The sequence below is a fragment of the Ranitomeya variabilis genome, chromosome 4, assembly GCF_051348905.1.
Source record: "Ranitomeya variabilis isolate aRanVar5 chromosome 4, aRanVar5.hap1, whole genome shotgun sequence".
Lineage (NCBI taxonomy): Eukaryota > Metazoa > Chordata > Amphibia > Anura > Dendrobatidae > Ranitomeya > Ranitomeya variabilis.
The window spans coordinates 176189404-176210800 of NC_135235.1; the positions used below are offsets into that span (position 1 = coordinate 176189404).

At 43.4% G+C, this 21397-nt stretch overlaps 1 protein-coding gene across 1 annotated transcript in view; it reads left to right on the forward strand.

Annotated features, from left to right (window-relative positions):
- The window catches only part of POLR3A (RNA polymerase III subunit A), a 259739-nt gene that overhangs the window by 145608 nt on the left and 92734 nt on the right, over positions 1–21397 (forward strand). Inside the window, exons 15-16 of the mRNA XM_077259406.1 lie at positions 671–835; positions 12746–12918. Coding sequence (XP_077115521.1) covers positions 671–835; positions 12746–12918 — 338 coding nt within the window. The remainder of the gene's footprint in view (positions 1–670; positions 836–12745; positions 12919–21397) is intronic.

Sequence of the window (21397 nt, forward strand, 5' to 3'; positions counted from 1 at the left end):
CCAACGGTCTCTTTATTTTTTAAAGTGAACCTGACAGCTAATACATGCTACCCCGATGCACAGGCAGCATGTATCAGACTACCTTTTCAGCCGTGTATGTTTGATTCTGAAACGCTGTAGCATTTCAGAGAATAACTTACTTTAAAACTCACGGGGGACCACACAGGAGACTGGTTGTACAGGATGGTCCCCAGTGGCTGCTACTAACCCGCTGCCCTGGAGGGATGAGTATCTCCCTCCTCTCTGTTCATGTGTAGGCCGAGGCCTGTCAGTCACTGGCAGCAGGCAGAGAGAAGCCACTGGCGACCTGCCTGTCCAACTAGCCTCCTGTGCGGGTCTGTCCCCAATAGCTTTTTAAATGTGTTTCCCTGAAATGTTCAGAGTAAAAGCTACAAGGCTGAAATAATATACTGTAGTTAGTCTGATACATGCTGCCTGTGGACCGTGCAGCATATATCCGCTGTCACGTTTCCTTTGAGTTAATGTGAAGTGACGGACAAAGGTTGCTTTTAATTCATTCTCAGCTACTCTGTAGTCATGAAAAACTGAGTCAATCTAAGCAAAGGATAATTTTAATCATTTTGTCCTTTTGAGTAAACGGACTATCAATGACATCCAACTAATGGTTTTATTTACTACCAGTCACATTACTCTCTTGCTTTTTCCCCAGATGTGACTATTCAGAACAGTGATCTGATGTGCGGTAGCATGGACAAGGGAACTTTGGGTTCTGGCTCGAAGAATAACATTTTCTATATCCTTCTGAGGGACTGGGGACAAGTTGAGGCTGCTGATGCAATGTCCCGCCTGGCTAGACTGGCACCAGTATATTTGTGTAAGTGAAAGGTGCCACCATGGCATCTTAAATAAAAAAAAAAATTGTTTTTTCAATGTTTTTCTTATAGGCTATTTAAACTTGTGCTTCATGCAATCTTCAGCATTAGGAAATTAATGACTTTTTCTATAACTACATCTTGAAAGGTGGTTGATTCGCTATGTCTTGTTATACGTTTGTGTACAATGTATGGCTCCCTTCTCTCTGATGATATTGAGGTACACAGAAGACCGTGGTTAGAGCTGCTACCAACAGGGTATGAACAGTAGGCCAAAAGTCTAAATTCATACACAAGCTAATAGCACTTCTGCAGTCACCAAGCTACTCTGTTTTAGCTTGGTGTCCACAGGAAACAGATATTCTCCATCCAGGTCCCTCCAACAGGCTTTAAGGGGTGTTCTTAAATTGATTTTATTATTACAGCGTGAAAATAAGCAGTTTGCGATTGGCTTGCTTTTTCTACCTTCTGTCATTCTTCTGCAATGGGAGATTTTATCTTTTATAATGTAGAGCTAGTTTCCATGGAGCCCACCCTTTAGTGCACAATAGTTATTTTCCAGGAGAGGGGTTAACTCTTCTAACATTCCTCTCACCTCTGTCCAGCCCATTGATTTCTATACAACCGTTTCTGCTCACCTCCCTCCCCCTCCCTCTCATTTTCTTTTGGTCTCTTGCAACATCACCAGACCACAACTTAATACAGCAGGTCACCTAATCAAGGCTCCCTCACTCTGGAGCGCTGTGCTTGTTCAAATGCCTTATTATATCTCTGTAAGGCCGGGGTCACACTTGCGAGTTCAGTGCGAGAAAATCGCGTGAGTTTCTCGCATCAAGTCATGGCACTGCCGCCGGCACTCGGACCAGAGTGTACGGATGCATGTATTTCTATGCGGTTGAACGCTCCGGTCCCGAGTGCCCGCGGCAGTGGCGGGACTTGATGCTAGAGACTCACGCTAGTTTCTCGCATTGAACTCGCAAGTGTGACCCCAGCCTAAACGTAGTAATTGTAGTGGAGATTTAAAACAAACTTATGGTTGCTGATTATGTTATAGCAGAAGATGTGCTGAAGTTTATAGTTCTACTAATACTATAGTTTCTCTTCACCATACCTGTAACTCGAGGAGTCAGTCCCTGCACTACTAGAAAGCAGGAGAAAAGGAAACTACACTTGTCTTAGCTGTTCAAAAGACAGCTTTAGAATACCCCTTTAAGACAGGCATTCCCCTCAAAGGGAACGCTCTCTCCAGCTTATGTTGCAGATCTTTGGACTTACCTATTTCAATCATGGTTTTTCTCTGGTTCAATTTCCTGCTCACCCTCCCAGACAGCAAGCATCCAAGACTACTGTTTCATGGATGTGGATAGACATTTGCACAACATATTACACACAAAACAGAGCTCTTTCCAAATTGCATCACGCATCAGCAGACCTGTCAACACTTTTTTGGCCAGCGCCTGATTGAGATTGTTAAACAGCTGTGTAATTACGGCTGCTACCTGTTTTTCACATTAGCTCTAGAATTACCACAGTTGTCCAAGTCAACGGTTTGGAGCGATCAAAGGAACCATAACTGATTTAATGAGCCATTCGCAGTTTCACTGTACCATCCGTGTGTGCTTACACTTGTATGGCTTAATCTTTGAGACAAGCCTATGCTACTGGCAGGATCAACTAATCTGTTTTTCACATTAGCGGACACCATCCCAATCAGGTGCAGTTTGGCATCCTCCGTTTTTCTCTGTTAGGGTATGTGCACATGTTGCAGATTTGCCTGTAGAATTTTCTGCTCAGATTTGATGCGGATTTTCATGTTGTTTTTTTCATGAGGATTTGTATGAAAGCTAAATAAAGATCTATTGAACAAAAAAAAAGACTTATGATGTAGTTTCTTGTCCAACCTCTTCATTTACGTGCTCCATTGAAGAATAATGTTTACACACACAGAAAGAGATAGGTAGATAGATAATAGATCATTGATAGATCTATAGATTATTATTATTATTATTTTTATTTATTTATATAGCACCATTAATTCCATGGTGCTGTACATGAGAATGGGTTACATACAAAGTTATAGATATCGTTTACAGTAAATAAATTTACAATGACAGACCGGTACAGAGGAGAGAGGACTATATCTATAGATAGATGTATCTATAGATCTATCTATTTATCTATCTATCTATCTATCTATCTATCTATCTATCTATCTATGTGTATATATATATATATATATATATATATATAATCTATCTATAGAATAATCTATCTATAGAATAATCTATCTATAGAATAATCTATCTATAGAATAATCTATCTATAGAATAATCTATCTATAGAATAATCTATCTATAGAATAATCTATCTATAGAATAATCTATCTATAGAATAATCTATCTATAGAATAATCTATCTATAGAATAATCTATCTATCTATAGAATAATCTATCTATCTATAGAATAATCTATCTATCTATAGAATAATCTATCTATCTATAGAATAATCTATCTATCTATAGAATAATCTATCTATCTATAGAATAATCTATCTATCTATAGAATAATCTATCTATCTATAGAATAATCTATCTATCTATAGAATAATCTATCTATCTATAGAATAATCTATCTATCTATAGAATAATCTATCTATCTATAGAATAATCTATCTATCTATAGAATAATCTATCTATCTATAGAATAATCTATCTATCTATAGAATAATCTATCTATCTATAGAATAATCTATCTACAGATTAATCTATCTACAGATTCATAATACCAAGCCCGATGTTTAGTAATAAACATAATAAAATGGTACATAAAGTGTTAACTAAAGACACACACACACACACGCAAAATATGCGTTAGGACGGGGTCACACTTGCAAGAAACTCGCACGAGTCTCACACCTCAATACCTGGCACTGCCGCCGGCACTCGGGACCGGAGCGTTCAGCTGCATAGAAATACCTGTATCCGCACGCTCCGGTCCCGAATACCGGTGGCAGTGCCAGGTATTGATGCGAGAGACTCGTGCAAGTTTCTCACAAGTGTGACCCCGGCCTTAAAGTCAATATGATATCAATTTATTAAAACATTTTTTAAAAAATGGTGTGGGCTCCCGCACAATTTTCTGTGCCGGAGAGGGAAAGCCAGCGACTAGGGGCCGATGTTTATAGCCCAGGAAGGGGTTAATACCCATGGATCTTCCCAGGTTATGAATATCAGCCCGCAGCTGTATATTTAGCCTTTACTGGCTATTAAAATAGGGGGACCCCCCAAAAAAAACAATGTGGGCTCCCTCTATAATTAATAGCCAGAAAAGGCTATGCAGACTGCTGCGGGCTGATATTCATAGTCTGGGAAGATCCATGGGTATTAACCCCTTCCCTGCTATAAACAACGGTCCCCTAGCCCCATTTCCCCCCCCCCCCCCCCCCCCCAGCTACAAACGAAGAAAAAATAATAAATAGTGATGAGCGAATATACTCGTTACTCGAGATTTCCCGAGCACGCTCGGGTGTTCTCTGAGTATTTTTTAGTGCTCAGAGTTTGTTTTTAGCGCCGCAGCTGAATGATTTGCATCTGTTAGCCAGCATAAGTACATGTGGGGATTCCTTAGCAACCAGGCAACCCCCACATGTACTTATGCTGGCTAACAGATGTAAATCATTGAGCTGAGGCACTAAAAACTAAAACTCCGAGCACTAAAAAATACTCGGAGAACACCCGAGCGTGCTTGGGAAATCTCGAATAACGAGTATATTCGCTCATCACTAATAATAAACCAACACAAATACTCCCTGGTCTGACACTGTCCATTTAATAATGAGTGTCCCACGACGATCTCCCCTATAGAGCTGTCACATCAGGAGATATGACAGCTCTATAGGCCTCCAGTGACAAACTGACAGGAGACAATGGCTACTGCCGTGCATCACTGAAGAGGTTACCTGAGTTCAGGCTCTCACTTTACGGCAACGCTGCGGGATAATTTTCCCACGCAGCGGTGCCGCAAGTGACAGTATGAACTATACTGAACTCACGACGGAGGGATACAGTGCGGAGGATTGCCTCCTGTCACTATATCACCGGAGCCCGGGAGAGCGGTCCCATCTGCCGATGTGATGGCTTTCCAGGGGAGATCGTCGTGGGACACTCATTATTAAATGGATTAAATTGGATCAGGGAGTATACTGCAGTTTTTTATTTTATTTTGTTACAGGTGATAGAGGGCTTCGGGGACTAGGTGTATGGTGAGTATGTACTGTTTTTTACACTTGAACACAGTAGCTGGATGATGGGACTACTACTGTCCCATCATCCGGCTAGCTGTCATTATAGCAGGCATAGCCGGATGGGGCTAGTAGTCCCATCGGACGATGCCTGCCTACGCACGCACGCACGCACGCACGCACACACACACACACACACACAGACGCACACACTCTTCCCCCTCACAATCTGCAGTGTTTCTCGCTGGCACATCCGCAGCAAATCCGCAGATCTTTTTTAAACCTGTGGATTGGCCTGACACAATGGAAGTCAATGAGCAGCAGATCCGCAAAAAAGAATTGACATGCTGCGGAAAATAAAACGCTGCAAATTCGCACTTTTTTTTACGCAGCATGTGCACACCAATTCTCAATTTCACATTGACTAACATTGCTTGTGCACTACACTGTGGATTTGATGCAATTCCGCGCTTCCAAAAACACTGCGGATCCGCATCAAAATCCGCAACGTGTGCACATAGCCTTACATAATTCTGCAAGCAGATTTTGATCAGATGACCAATTGTTTTGTCTTTGTTCCCTTCTTCTGTTTTACGACATCCAAAGATCTTCTGTGTTCCCCAATGACATGAGTGAGGAAAGAGGAATTTTTTTGTTGCGTATAAAATTCTTTTGGATCGGAGTTTATTGTAGAGCATTGTTTTCATGCAGTTATTTTTTGTTTTGGTGCACCTTCTCGGTTCTACTGAATGGGTTTCTTTTGTTCTCTGTTCTCTACCCATTAACTGTTTTTTCCAGATTACCTTCTGTTGATTTCTCTTAGTTGCTCCAATTGCTTATATAGAAAATGCTCAGCTGAACTGCTGCAGAAGGGATATAGCCCTTGTTGGAGCAGCGTACAAATTTGGCTTGGTATTTGTCTCCTAGTGTCAGCAGCTATATGCAGTCTTTTGTGTCTCCCTATAGAAATAACTTTTTTCAAATGTAGTGCTCTACTTGGCAGATTTTACTAAAACATATTCCTTAAAGGGATCCTGTCACCATGAAAATGCAGTCCAATCTGCAGGCACCATGATATAGAACAGGGGGAACAGAGTAGATTAATATAGTTTTGTGAGAAAATATTCAGTACGTGTTTTAATCATTTACACCCCCTCTCTTTCTGGGACTTTGGGTCCAATAAGGAAATTTGGCTTTGTTTCATCTTTTTGCTGATGACACCCAACTATACACTTCTTCCCCTGACATTACCTCCGCTGTTCTACAGAACACCAGTGATTATATGTCCGCAGTTTTCAACATCATGTCCTCTGTCTGAAACTGAACCTTTCCAATACTGATCATCTTCTTCCGCCGTTTGCTTACGTCCCTAAATCTATCATCTCCCTCTCCGTGCGTGGCACCACAGTAACGCCTAGGTGTTTGGCTTGCTGTCAGGGTTTTATGTTTGACACCAATCTTTCCTTCACCTCCTACATACAATCTCTTGCCTGCTATTGCCGTTTACACGTAAAGGACATCTCTAGAATCCTCCCCTTTCTCACCATTGAAAAAATAAAAACGTCATAGTTGCCCTGATCCACTCCCGCCTTGACTACTGTAATTCTCTATTAGGGTATGTTTCCACTTGGCATATTTGCTGCCGAATGGACGCTGCGTACAGCCACAGTGTCCAATCCGCAGCATCCAGATGTTACAGCATAGTGGGTGGGATTTTATGAAATCCCATATCCACTATGCGTACAAAGACGCAGGTGGCAAACCTGCGTATACGCACATGCGGCGCGTCTTTATAGACTGCAGCATGTCTATTTATCTTGCGGAGACGCAGAGTCTCCCCAAGATAAATAGCACCGTTCTATGTATAGGATGCAGCGATTCCGCATGTGTTCAATGAACACATGCAGAATCACTACATGGACAAAAGCCGGCAGCTAACACCCGCCCCGTCCAAAGCGCTGCCATTCCAGACCGTGGAAACATAACCTTAATGGGCCTCCCCCTCACTCAACTTTTCTCTCTCCTGTGCATCCTTAATGCAGCAGCCAGGGTCATCCTTCTGGCTTATCGTTACTCGGACTCATCTGCTATGTGCCAGTCATTACAGTGGCTGCCCATACATTATAGGATCCAATTTAAATTGCTTGTTCTCGACCACAAAGCTCTCCACTTGTGTGGCACCCCCTTACGTCTTCTCCCTCATTTCTGTTCATCAACCTACCCACTTGTTGCGATCCGCAAGACACTTTCTACTAATATACGCACTAATCCGGACCTCCCATTCCCGGGTCCAAGACTTCTCCCGAGTTGCACCAATTCTTTGGAATGCTCTACCCCAAGAAATTAGGACTAACCACAGCTTACACAGTTTTAGGGGCTCCCTAAAAATACATCTGTTCAGGTTGGCCTATCACGTTCTCTAATTGAAGTCCTTTTTATATATAGCCCCTTCACTATTTCTATGAACATAATTCTCAATCAATCTCCACCGCACCCAAAACTACAAATATTGGCTGGTGACTACTTCATGCAACCTTTATCTATCACCCATTCTCTCAAGATGGCTGGGCCATCAAGGTAAATAAGCACCTGTACTTTGTGTCTCCTCCACCCCATTGTAGATTGTAAACTCTTACGAGCAGGGTCGTCATTATTTTCGCATTAATTACTGTATTATCTTTAAAGCGAACCTGACAGAAGGATTTTGCGAAGTAAACTACAAGCATTGTCAGGTTGGCGTTGTTACACTGATTAAAATAATACCATTGGTGAAGATATCCGTCTTGTGGTTTTTGTGTAATCAGTGTTATAAGTTTTCTTTTTTTATATCAGATCATTTTTATTAACAGTAGTCAAGTTGACAGACAAAACAGTTGTGTCAAGAAAGGAGAATAAACAGGTTTACAAAAACTTTTGAAACAATCCCCCAATTCCCACCCTCACCTCCCGCCTCCCATAAATCCTCTATAAACAAGAATAGGACAATTGCATACATTGCCTTCTTAATGAAGCCAACATTCCCTTGGAATCAGTTCCTCTCCATCCACGGTTTCCAAAGTGTTTCAAATGTTTTCACACTTTTCCTTTTTTCATAAATACCCTTTTCCATATTGATAACATATCAGACTGTCTATAGAATTCCTGCAGAGTCGGCGGTACATACAGTAATCTAGCTATGGCCACTTTATGATTATTTGGAACTCGGATCTCTTCCATATAGCATGTGTAGAATCCCTGCCCCCTCAGACTGACACCTAGGACACTCGGAAGTCCGTCTCAGCCCTGCCTTATAAAGCCTATCTGGAGTTCTGTATACTCTGTGAAGCACATATATTTGCGAAAGTCTACTCGGTTCGTTCAATGACAATTGGGATATAGACTCCATGATATCCTCCCATTTATCCTCCTCTATCCTTCCCAACTCTTCCTTCCATTTCTCTTTTGCTTTAATAGGGAATCTATTAAGAAAGGTACCTTATATAACAAATCTCTCTAGATATCCGAGACTACCCATTTTGTTCCTCCCGTCGCACAGACACAGTCTACCAGAATATCCCTATAAATTCTCATGTCAGTCGTTTTACTCTGCGCAAGATAGGCATGTCTCAACTGACAATATTGAAACCTACAAGTCTCCTGCAACCTGTAATTCTCCTGCAATGCCTCAAAGGATAACAGTCCTTGTGCGTCCTGAATCTGAGCCATATATTGAATACCCAATGACTTACAATTTTTTAATTCCCCCATTTTAATAAATTCAGGTAGTATTTCATGGTGCAGTGTTAGTAGTTTTCAGTTAATGATATGCCCATTCTCCGGGGCGGGACTGTAGACAGAATCTTATCTTCCTGCTCTAGCCAGAGAATCCAAGGAAAGGCCTGCCCACGGGCCACCCCGAAGCACAAACAGTCTGTCTCTATGATGAGGAACATGTTTGTGCTGCAGAGCGGCCTGTGGGCTGGTCTTTACTTGGATTCTCTGGCTAGAGGAGGAAGAGAAGACTCTGCCTACAGTCCTGCCCCAGAGCACGGGCATATCATTAACTGAAAACATCTAACACTGATTACGCAAGAACCACAAGACGGATTTATTATTTTAGTCACAATTCTGATACTTATGACTGTTGTATATGAATCCCTGAATTGTAAAGCACAGCAGAATATGTTGGCGCTATATAAATAAAGATTATTTTCTATCAGTGACTGATAGCTTTCTTTGTATAAGAATGCATAGCGAGATCGCTGTCAGTCACTTGTAACCAGACAACATGAGCACTCTGGTAAATTGGTGCAAGATGTGCCACTAATGAGAAAGACTGCCATCTGCTGGCCAACCAAAATCAAGCAGAACCAAAGTTTGCTGTAAGATTTGCAGAGGGCGGAACCTTGTGTGCTCGACCAGATCAAGTGACCCTCTGTAAGAACTGCCCTGATATAAAATCCCAGCCCACCAAACCACAGGTGGATTTGGCGCTAGGAAACAGAGCGGGACAGACGTGCTCCAGAGACTCCACTGAGACCGTGACAGGCCTCAGCAGGAAGTCTGTCCTACCTGGGTGTCGTTCACCACCTGGCAAGGTCCGGATCCCCCGGAAGATATTCCCGAGTACGGCTTACGCCGGTTAGAGCCATAATCTGTGCTCTGCGCTGGTCATGCCCCCAAGGTTGGACTACGCCTGTCAAGAGTTGAGACCCGGTCCTGTCTGCCCCGAGCCTGAGAATTTCGCCGACTATCAAGCTGAGAAGAGCCGTGCAGCGACTGCGACAGGAAAAGCACGCCTGCCTGAGAGGAGGGACAGGGCAAGTGAGGAGGGCCGTCACTTCCAGCTATCACCTAGGGTACTGGGGTCAGCTGGGACTAGGATTACAGGTTGGAAGGGGGCCGGTTGGTGCATGGGAGACTCAACAGGCTTTAATAGACTAGATCAGGAAGATACTTGTGGCCTAGCGGGAAAACCCTGTGACCCACACTAGAGCCAGAGCTTCAAGTGAGAACTCACGTGGTGTCTCCCAAGACTGGGCGCACCACTAACGTTAAGTACTGAGAGACTTTCTAGCTTGTTCATAATCCTCTATAATGTTAAATTGCATATTTACTGACCCTAATTGTTTAGAAGTTATTGTTGTATAAAAATACCAATGTATCAACCCTTGGTTATTTCTGCCTCATGATCTCTGTACTTTGCATCCAGGCACCTGCATTACACACTGATAGGACCACCCACTGGACCCAAAATCCCAGAAATCTTTTTCTTACAAATCTTTTTATCAATCTCTTTAGCTTCTCCTACTCTTTGGTATGGTGCATCCTTGAAAGATGTGTCTATTTTTATTTTTAAGGAATGAAGTATCTGTAAAGCTAAGGCTCTGTTTACACGAAATGTGTATTCCATCAGGATGTGTTTGTTTAACCCCTTAGGGTACTGTCACACAGTACCATTTTGATCGCTACGACGGCACGATCCGTGACGTCGCAGCGATCGTATGATTATCGCTCCAGCGTCGTAGACTGCGGTCACACGTTGCAATCACGGCGCTGGAGCGATGCCGAAGTCCCCGGTAACCAGGGTAAACATCGGGTAACTAAGCGCAGGGCCGCGCTTGGTAACCCGATGTTTACCGTGGTTACCAGCGTAAACGTAAAAGAAACAAACAGTACATACTTACATTCTGGTGTCTGTCCCCGGCGTTCTGCTTCTCTCCACTGTGTAAGCGCCATAGCCGGAAAGCACAGCGGTGACGTCACCGCTGTGCTCGCTTTCCGGCTGGCAGACGCTCACACAGTGGAGAGAAGCTGAGACGCTGGAGGACAGACACCGGAATGTAAGTATGTACTGTTTGTTTTTTTACTTTTACGCTGGTAACCACGGTAAACATCGGGTTACTAAGCGCGGCCCTGCGCTTAGTTACCCGATGTTTACCCTGGTTACAAGCGAACACATCGCTGGATCGCTGTCACACACAACGATCCAGCGATGTCAGCGGGTGATCAAGCGACGAAAGAAAGTTCCACACGATCTGCTACGACGTACGATTCTCAGCAGGATCCCTGATCGCTGCTGCGTGTCAGACACTGCGATATCGTAACGATATCGCTAGAACGTCACGAATCGTACCGTCGTAGCGATCAAAATGGTACTGTGTGACAGTACCCTTAAGCACCACCAATGTCTTTTTACTGACCTGAGATATGAGAATAGCATCCCCAGTCAGGTGACCATCCAACAGCTGTACGCTATAGCTGATACCCTACTACATCAGCCACGATTGGTGTCGGCACCGACCATAGCAATTTAACCCTATAGATGCTGCTGTCAATAGTGACTACAGCATCTAAATGGTTAACCCCATCGGCACCCTGGTATCATGATTGAGTGGTCCGATGTTTGCCATGGCATTTCATCGCCAAATAACAGCCTCAGAGTCATCCGGCTACAGTGAACTGTTCTGAAGTTGGCGACACGTACTGTATTTTTCGGACTTTTTAAGATGCATCGGACCATAAGAGCACCTCAGATTTTCAGAAGGAAAATAGGGTAAAAAAAATTAATGCTTCAAATGAAGGTCCGTCTTACAGTCCGAATTCAGCTTACAGGAGTGGGGGGATCAGCAGCGCTGGTGGCGGTGATGATATGACTCCCAACCCAGAGTGATGTGGCAGGTTCGGCAGTGCTTGGTGGTATGGGGACATTGTGAAAGCCCCGAGCCCCTGCACTTCCATTGCTGCATGCACAGATTGCTGCGATCTCAATCTGCACATGCGCCGCCTTCGGCGGCCATTTTCCTGGTGGCCGCCGCATTGCAGCAATGGAAGTGCAGGAGCTCTGGGTTCACAAAATGTCGGCAGAGCCCTCACATCACCGAGCACCACCAAATACTGCTCATACCAACGCCCTGCAGCGTCTGACCACCAAACACCCCCTCTTCCCAGCCCAGGGTCAGCAGAATCGCCTCAGTCCTGCTGCCGCCACACTCCTGGTAAGTACATTCCGACTGAGACGCGCACCCATTTTCCCTCCGAATTTTGGGTTCAAAAAGTGCGTCTTATAGGCCGAAAAATACGGTAGGTTGTAAACATAAATGTTTTCTTTCCTGTTATGCCACTTTGCATTAATTCATGAAAAGCACCTGAAGTGTTAATAAACTAACTGACAGCAGATTTGAGTATATTGACTGCTGCTGTTTTTAAAATGGGGGTTTCTAATATACATGCCCTGAAAGTCACTTCAAAACTGAATAGGTCCCTAAAAATGTTGAAAATTTTCTTGGAAAATTACTGCTACATATCAGTGCAATCCATTGAAACGATCCAGAGTTGTTACCACATAAAGTGACCCTGGTCAGATTTAAAAAAATTTGGCCTGGTCATTAAGGAATTAATGGTGGAATTTTTTTTCAACATCGCATTTTATTTGTATTTATTTTACTCACTTCTATAGCGCCATTAATTCCACAGCGCTTTACATACACTATTGGCACTGTCCCCATTGGGGCTCACAATCTAGATTCCCTATCAGTATGTCTTTGGAGTGTGGGAGGAAACCGGAAAACCCGGAGGAAACCCACGCAAACATGGGGAGAACATACAAATTTGGTGGGATTTGAACCCAGGACCCCAGTGCCATATGAACACAATCTTAATTTGTCCCCCATATTCTCTCCCCCTGATTTAGCAAACAGAGGTTTTTCTATTGGCATTGGAGATGTCACTCCAGGACAAGGACTCTTAAAGGCCAAACAAGATCTTTTGGATGCGGGATACAAGAAGTGCGATGAGTACATTGAAGCTCTAAATACCGGAAAGTTACAACAGCAACCTGGGTGTAGTGCAGAAGAGACATTGGAGGTAATATAGTAAAAGAAATATGTATATGTATAAAATGTGTATATATGTGTAAATACACAATGGGTGAAATCACTAATTTTCAAACTATATATTCTGAATACTGGCTATTGACATGAAATTGCTACCAGAAGTCAGTAACAACTCATCCAATCCACACAGGCAAAGAAATCAAACTATGATGTCTATAAATTAACTTAAGTGTAATAATGGGAAATGACACAGGGAAAAAGTATTGAACATGCTTATTGAAATTTATTTAATACTTTGTACAAAATCCATTGATGGTGGTGGTGATCGCTTCAAGATGCCTCCTGCAACCCCTGTTAAAAATTATGAAATCACCGGCCTTGGAGGATGTTCATTCAGTTGTTTAATTTTATAGAATAAAAGCAGATCACAGACATGGTAAAAACTAAAGTTATTTCAAATGGCAACTTTCTGGCTTTAAGAAACACTAAAAGAAATCAAGAACAAAAAATGTGGTGGTCAGTAATGGTTACTTTTTTTAACCAAGCATCCCTGATCTGCGAGAGCGGGGAACGGACCTCGGGCGCACCGCGGACGCTGCAAGCAGCGTCCGAGGCGCGTCACAGAAGAACGGCACATCACTAGCGCGAGCCGAAAAAGGCACGCGCTAGTGATGCGCTGCAGGCGAAATTTACATTGCTGTCAATGGGTGCGCTAACGGACCCGTTGCACGGCGTTAATTGCGACATTTTCGCCGTGCAACGCTGTCCGTTAGCGATCACCCACTAACGCAATGTGAACCTAGCCTAAATCATCATGCAACGTTGCAAAAGATGTTGGTTGTTCACAGTCAGCTGTTTCTAAAATCTGGACCAAATACAAACATGGGAAGGTTGTTAAAGGCAAACATACTGGTAGACCAAGGAAGACATCAAAGCATCAAGATCGGAAACTTAATGCAATATGTCTCCAAAACAGGAAATGCACAACAAAACAAATGAGGAACGAATGGGTGGAAACTGGAGTGAAGATCTGTGACCGAATTGTAAAATACTGCCTAAAGGAAATGGAGTTTACATACAGAAAAGCTTAACGAAAACCATCATTAACACCTAAACAGGAAAAAACAACGTTACAATGGGCTAAGGAAAAGCAATCGTGGACTGTGGATGACTGGATGAAAGTCATATTCAGTGATTAATCGCGAATCTGCTTTGGGCAAGGTGATGATGCTGGAACTTTTTGTTTGGTGCCGTACCAATGAGATTTATAAAGATGATTGCCTGAAGAGAACATGCAAATTTCCAAAGTCATTGATGGTATGGGGCTGCATGTCAGGTAAAGGCACTGGGGAGATGGCTGTCAATACATCTTCAATAAATGCACAAGGTTTATGTTGATATTTTAGATACTTTTCTTATCCCATCAATTGAAAGGATGTTTGGGGATGATGAAATCATTTTTCAAGATGATAATGCATCCTGCCATAGAGCAAAAACTGTGAAAACATTCCTTGAAAAAAGAAACATAAATAAGGTCAATGTCATGGCCTGCAAATAGCCTGCATCTCAATCCAATTGAAAATCTTTGGTGGAAGTGGAAGAAAATGGTCCATGACAAGGCTCCAACCTGCAAAGCTGATCTGGCAACCGCAATCAGAGAAACTTGAGTAGACTGAAAGCCAGAGGTGGTGCAACAAAATACTAGTGATGTTTTGGGGTGTTATTTTTGTTTGTTTATTTCTCATGATTCCATATTTTTTTTCCTCAGAATTGAGTGGAGCCATCATTTTTCCCTATGCTTGGTTAAAAAAAAATGTAACCATTACTGACTACCACATTTTTTTGTTCTTCATTTCTTTTACTGTTTCTTAAAGCCAGAAAGTTGCCATTTGAAGTGACTTTAGTTTTGTGCCATGTCTGTGATCTGTTTTTTTTTTTCTACAAAATTAAACAACTTGAATGAACTTCCTCCAAGGCCGGTGATTCCATAATTTTTGCCAGGGGTTGCATATGAAGAAATTAGTTGCATGCTTTGCTAAGGTGAGATTTTGGCCCATTTTTTTACTCAAACACTCTCTTTAAATCCTGAAAGTTCTCTTATGAACTCTGAGCTAAAGTTCCTTTCACAAATTTTCTATTGGATTATGGTCCTGTGATTGGCTGGACCATTCTAGCAGCTTTATTTATTTTCTCTAAAATCAATTGAGTTTTCGGATCAATGTCTTTCTGAAATGTCCACTTTAGTGTCATCTTCATCATCCTCGTAGATGTAAGCAAATTTTTATCAAGCATGTTGCTGTACATTTGTCCATTCAGTCTTCCTTCAATTACATAACGTTTGCCAGTGCCATATGCTAACAAACAGCCCCACACCAAATATTTCCATCTCCAAACTTCACTGTTGGTTTGGTTGTTTTTGGAGTGGTATACAGTGGCTTTTGGCCTTCAAACGTGGTGTATTATGGCATCCAAAAAGTTTTATTTCTCATCTGACCAGAATGTGTTCTCCCAGTATTTCACAGACTTGTCTAAATGTTGTTGAGCAAACTTTTAAACGCACTTGATCATACTTTTTGTTTAGCAATAGATTATTGAGTGGTGAGCGTGTATACAGGCCATGGAGGTTGAGTGAATTACTTATTGTTTTCTTTGAAACCATTGTACCTGCTTATTCTAAGTCTTTCTGTACTTCTTAACAGGTGGTCCTTGGCTATTGGACAACTGTTCTGATAATTCCTTTAATTCCTTTGTCTGAAATCTTGACTGAGCACCTGATCGTAGCCGTTTTATTGAGAAATTATGTTCTTTCCACTTCCGGATTATGGCACTAAGGCCTCTTTCACACTTCAGTGTCTCCAGTACGTATGGTGACAGTTTTTACACGTACTGGAGACACTGACACATGTAGCCCCATTCAGAATGGGTCTGTGCACATATCTGTGGTTTTTTCACGGACCCGGAGTCCGACTAACCCACAGGTAGACATGTCCGTTTGTGTAAACACGTACCGCACATGGATGCCATCCGTGTGATGCATCAGTATCACACGGACGGCCACCGGGGAAGAAGCGCTACAGTAAGCGCTGTTTCCCGGCAGCTGGTGCTGAAGCTGGCTCTCATCATTATCCCCTGCTCGATCGGCGCAAGCAGAGGAGAATGATGCCTGAACGATGACAGCAGGTGGGGGCTTTTGGGACTCTTACCCCCATCATCCAACACCTGCTGCCGATAATAACAGTGCCAGCAGGAGCGGATGATCGGGGGTATTCCACAGCCGCCGCCTGCCATCTAGCTAAAAAAATGAATAACCTGACGAGGGTTCCCCCTATTTTCTTGAACCAACCAGACAAAACCCACAGCTGGGGGCTGCAACCCTCAGCTGTCAGCTTCTGCAAGGTTGGTTATCAAGATAAGAGGGGTTCCCACGCTGTTTTTTTAAATTACTTAAATAAATAATTTACAAAAAACGGCATGGGGTGCCCCCCATATTTGACAATCAGCCTTGCTATAGCTCACAGCTGGGGGGCTGGTATTCTCAGGCTGGTAAGGGGGCCATTGATATAGGCCCCCCCCAGCCTAAAAACAGCAGCCTGCAGCTGCACAGAAAAGGCGCATCTATTAGATGCGCCAATTCTGGTGCTTTGCCTGGCTCTTTCAACTTGCCCTGTAGTGGCGGCAAGTGGGGTAATATTTGTGGGGTTGATGTCCCCTTTGTATTGTCAGGTTACATCAAGCCCAGAGTTTGGCAACGGAGACGCATCTGTATCCATTACTTATCCTATAGTTATATGTGAAATAAAGACACAGACAGAATAAAGTCCTTTATTTGAAAAAAAATGAGACTCCTTTATTAGTCTCAATTAAACCATACTTACAACCATGCCTAATCCAAGCAAAGCCCTCGATCTCCTGTAATAAAAATAAAATAAAAAAGCAACAATATACCATACCTGTCTGTCGTTGTGTCCCACACTGTAATCCATGTCTGAGGGATATACAGTTTTCAACCTGGATGGTGCCAAGATGCGACCGTCCCAACTGAAAACCACTGGTGAATGTGCTGCTGAGAGCGCAGCATAATTAACCAGCGGTGATATCCTCTAGGCCAGGCTGAACTGCAGTGACCTCAGGACCGTGGGAAAATGACGGTGATGTTGTCACTGCTGGTGAATGATACTGCGCTCTCAGCAGCTCATTCATCAGTGGTTTTCAGCCGAGACGGTCACATCTTGGCACCGCCAAGGTTGAAAACTGTATATCCCTCAGACATGGATTACGGCATGGGATACAGCGACAGACAGGTATCGTATATTGTTGCTTTTTTATTTTATTTTTATTACAGGAGATCGATTGCTTTGCATGGTTGCAAATATGGTTTAACCCCTTTCTGCCATCGAACGGAATAGTACGTCCGATGGCAGAACCCCTGCTTTGATGCGGGCTCAGGCGGTGAGCCTGCATCAAAGCCGGGACATGTCAGCTGTTTTGAAAAGCGTAAATGTGACCGCAATAGGCGCAAGCGGAATCACGATCCGCCGGCTCGAATTAACTAGTTAAATGCCACTGTCAAACTAAACTCTTGACAGCGGCCTTTAACGCATGCTTCCAGCCACCGGCCGGAAATATGCTCACTGCTGACCCCCGTAACGTAATCGGGGGTCAGCGGTGCGTCAGCATGACAACCAGAGGTCTCATTGAGACCTTTATGGTTGTTGATGCCGGATTGCTATGAGCTCCACCCTGTGTGCGGCTCTCATAGCAATGCAGTAATTCTACTACATAGAGGCGATCTGAGCATCGTCTCTATGTAGCAGAGCCAATCAAGTTGTAGCAGCTTCTATCCTCCCATGGAGGCCTTTGAAGCATGCCAAAAGTAAAATAAAATAAAAAATGATGTTAAAAATATGAAAAAAAAAAAAAAAATAGTAAAGTTCGCCCCATTCAAAATAAAGCAATTAAAAAAAAAAAGAAATCAAACCTAAACATATTTGGTATCGCCGCTTTCAAAATCGCCCAATCTATCAATAAAAAAAAAAATTAACCGGATCGCTAAACCGCATAGCGAGAAAAAAGTCAAAACCCCAGAATTACTTTTTTTGGGGGTCTTTTCGACATTGCATTAAAATGCAATAACGGGTGATCAAAGGAACGTATTGGCACAAAAATGGTATCATTAAATACGTCAGCTCGGCACGCAAAAAATAAGCCCTCACCCAACCCGATATCACGAAAAATGGAAACTCTACGGGTATCGGAAAATTGTGCAATATTTTTTTTAAAGGGCCACTGTCACCCCCTCCAGCCGTTATAAACTAAAAGAGCCACCTTGTGCAGCAGTAATGCTGCATTCTAACAAGGTGGCTCTTTTAGTTTTTGGTGCATGTATTCCCAAAATAAAGCGTTTTATAACTTCTCCAAAATACCTGTCTTTCGCCAGGGAGGCAGGTCCTCACCCCCCTGCTTGAAACGCCACACTGCCGTGACTCAAATCTTCAGGGGCGCCGGGCGCCGCCCCCTCCGTGCTGTTTTCGCATGAAATCCGGCGCCTGCGCTGTGTAGTACTGTCTGGTGCAGGCGCAGTGAGCTTTGGCCGTCTGACGTCACAGCCAGGCTTGCAGACGGCGCCTGTGCGGCCAGTGCGGCCACCCACCTTGGTAATCCCAGCCCCGCAGTGTGTTATGCATTATGCAGAGTGTGGGACTGGGATTCACTAGGTGGGTGGCAGCACTGGCCGCACAGGCGCCGTCTGCAAGCCTGGCTGTGACGTCAGACGGCCAAAGCTCACTGCGCCTGCACCAGACAGTACTACACAGCGCAGGCGCCGGATTTCATGCGAAAACAGCACGGAGGGGGCGGCGCCCGGTGCCCCTGAAGATTTGAGTGACGGCAGTGTGGCGTTTCAAGCAGGGGGGTGAGGACCTGCCTCCCTGGCGAAAGACAGGTATTTTGGAGAAGTTATAAAACGCTTTATTTTGGGAATACATGCACCAAAAACTAAAAGAGCCACCTTGTTAGAATGCAGCATTACTGCTGCACAAGGTGGCTCTTTTAGTTTATAATGGCTGGAGGGGGTGACAGTGGCCCTTTAAGCTAAGTTTGGTATTTTTTTTTCACCACTTACATAAAAAAGAACCTAGACATGTTTGGTGTCAATGAACTCGTAATGTCCTTGAGAATCATAATGGCAGGTCAGTTTTAGGATTTAATGAAGCTAGCAAAATAGCCAAACAAAAAACAAGTGTGGGATTGCACTTTTTTTGCAATTTCACCGCACTTGGAATTTTTGTCCCGTTTTCTAGTACACGATATTGTAAAACCAATGGTGTCGTTCAAAAGTACAACTCGTCCCGCAAAAAAACATTCCTCACATGGCCATATTGACAGAGAAGTAAAAGTTTTATGGCTCCGAGAAGGTGGGGAGCGAAAAACGAAAACGCAAAACCGAAATAAGCTTCGGGGTGAAGGGGTTAATTGAGATTAATAAAGGAGTCTGTGTCATTTTTTTCAAATAAAAGACTTTATTATGGCTGTGTCTTTATTTACAAACAATACTATTATAGGATTAGTAATGGATGGGTGTCTTAGTGACGCCTCTCCACTACTAAGCCGCTGAAAGGTGACAGCAACCCCACAAATATTAAGCCACTTGACACCACTACAGGGCAAGTGGGAAGAGCCGGGCAAAGCGCCTGATTTGGCACATCTAATAGATGCGCATTTTCTGGGCAGCTGCAGGCTGCTGTTTTTAGGCTGGGGGGGCCTATATCAATGGCCCCTTACCAGCCTGAGAATACCAGCCCTAGCTGTGAGCTTTAACAAGGCTGGTTGTCAAAAATGGGGGGGACCCCATGTCATTTTTTAAATTATTTATTTAAATAATTAAAAAAACAGCGTGGGACTCCTCTATTCTTAACAGCCAACCTTGCAGAAGCTGACAGCTGAGGGTTGCAGCCCCCAGCTGTGAATTTTGTCTGGTTGGTTCAAGAAAATAGGGGGGAGCCCACGTCGGGTTTTTCATTCATTTTTTTTTTTAGTTAGATAGCAAGCGGCGGCTGTGCAATACCCCGATCATCCCCTTCCTGCTGTCACTGTTATTAGCGGCAGCAGGTGTTGGATGATGGGGGTAAGAGTCCCAAAAGCCCCCACCCGCCATCATGGTTCGGATATCATTCTCCTCTGCTCGTTACAATCGCTGGCAGAGCAGGGGAGAATGAATGATGAGAGCCGGCTTCAGCACCAGCCGCTGGAGAACAGCGCTTACTGTAGCACTTCTTCCCCGGTGGCCGTCCGTGTGGTACTGATGCAGCACACGGGTGGTACACAGTTGCCTGCATGTAGTATACACACAGACACGGATATTTCCGGTACCGTTTTTTCCGGTACTGGAAATATCAGAACGTGTGAAACCGGCCTAACAGTGCTCACTAGAACCGACAGAAGTTTAGAAATTCTTCTGTAACCAATGCTATTAGTGATGAGCGAGTATACTTTTTGCGTGGGTTTTCCCGAGCACGCTCGGGTGATCTCCGAGTATTTGTTTGTGTTCAGAAATTTAGTTTTCATCGCGGCAGCTGAATGATTTACAGCTATTAGCCAGCTTGATTACATGTGGGGATTGCCTATCATCCAGGCAACCCCCACATGTACTCAGCCTGGCTAATAGCTGTAAATCATTCAGCTGCGGCGATGAAAACTTAATCCCAGAACACTAACAAATACTCGGAGATCACCCAAGCGTGCTTGGGAAAACCAGAGCAACGAGTATACTCTCTCATCACTAATTGGTATATACTGTTTTTCAACATTAAGGTTGCGAAGGTCTTGAGACTGCTCACTGGTTTTACCCATTATGAAATGTTCCTTCTGTGGCACCTCGGTAGTGACACTTTTTATAGGCCGTCAGTTGAACCAGCTGATATTATTTTTACTAAATGGCAGAATTGCTTCCTAATTAATGATAGATTTTAGCTGGTGTCATTAACTTTCATGGATTTTTGCACCTTTTTTTCTTCATGTGCTCAATATTTTTTCCCTGTGTAATTTCTTTTTAGTACACATAATTTATGGACATTTATGGTTTGCTTTCTCTGCCCCTGTGGATTGGGTGAGTTGTTACCTACATCTGGTGAAAATGTCATATCATTACCACCTTTAAAAATATATTTAGTTAGAAAATTGGTGACATATTCAATAATTATAGAATGGTTAGGTAGAATGTTACACTGTGTGTGTGTGTGTGTGTGTGTGTGTGTATATTGTGAGGCAGTGACTGGTTTTACATGTAGGGGTCGCTTTGTGTTCCCACTAGGATGCGTACAGAGGGGTATTGAGGCCATGGAAGTGCATGGCAGTCACAGGTGTAGCTGTGGTTGCAATGCGGAATAAAAAAAAGTAAGTGTTAGTCTTGGGCAAACTATTTGTCCAAGGCATATTTAAGAAAACCTGCTCTGGGCGTTTGTGTCTTGAAACGGCCTACAGTATGGTAGTGGTGCAGTCCGTTTTATTCTTGG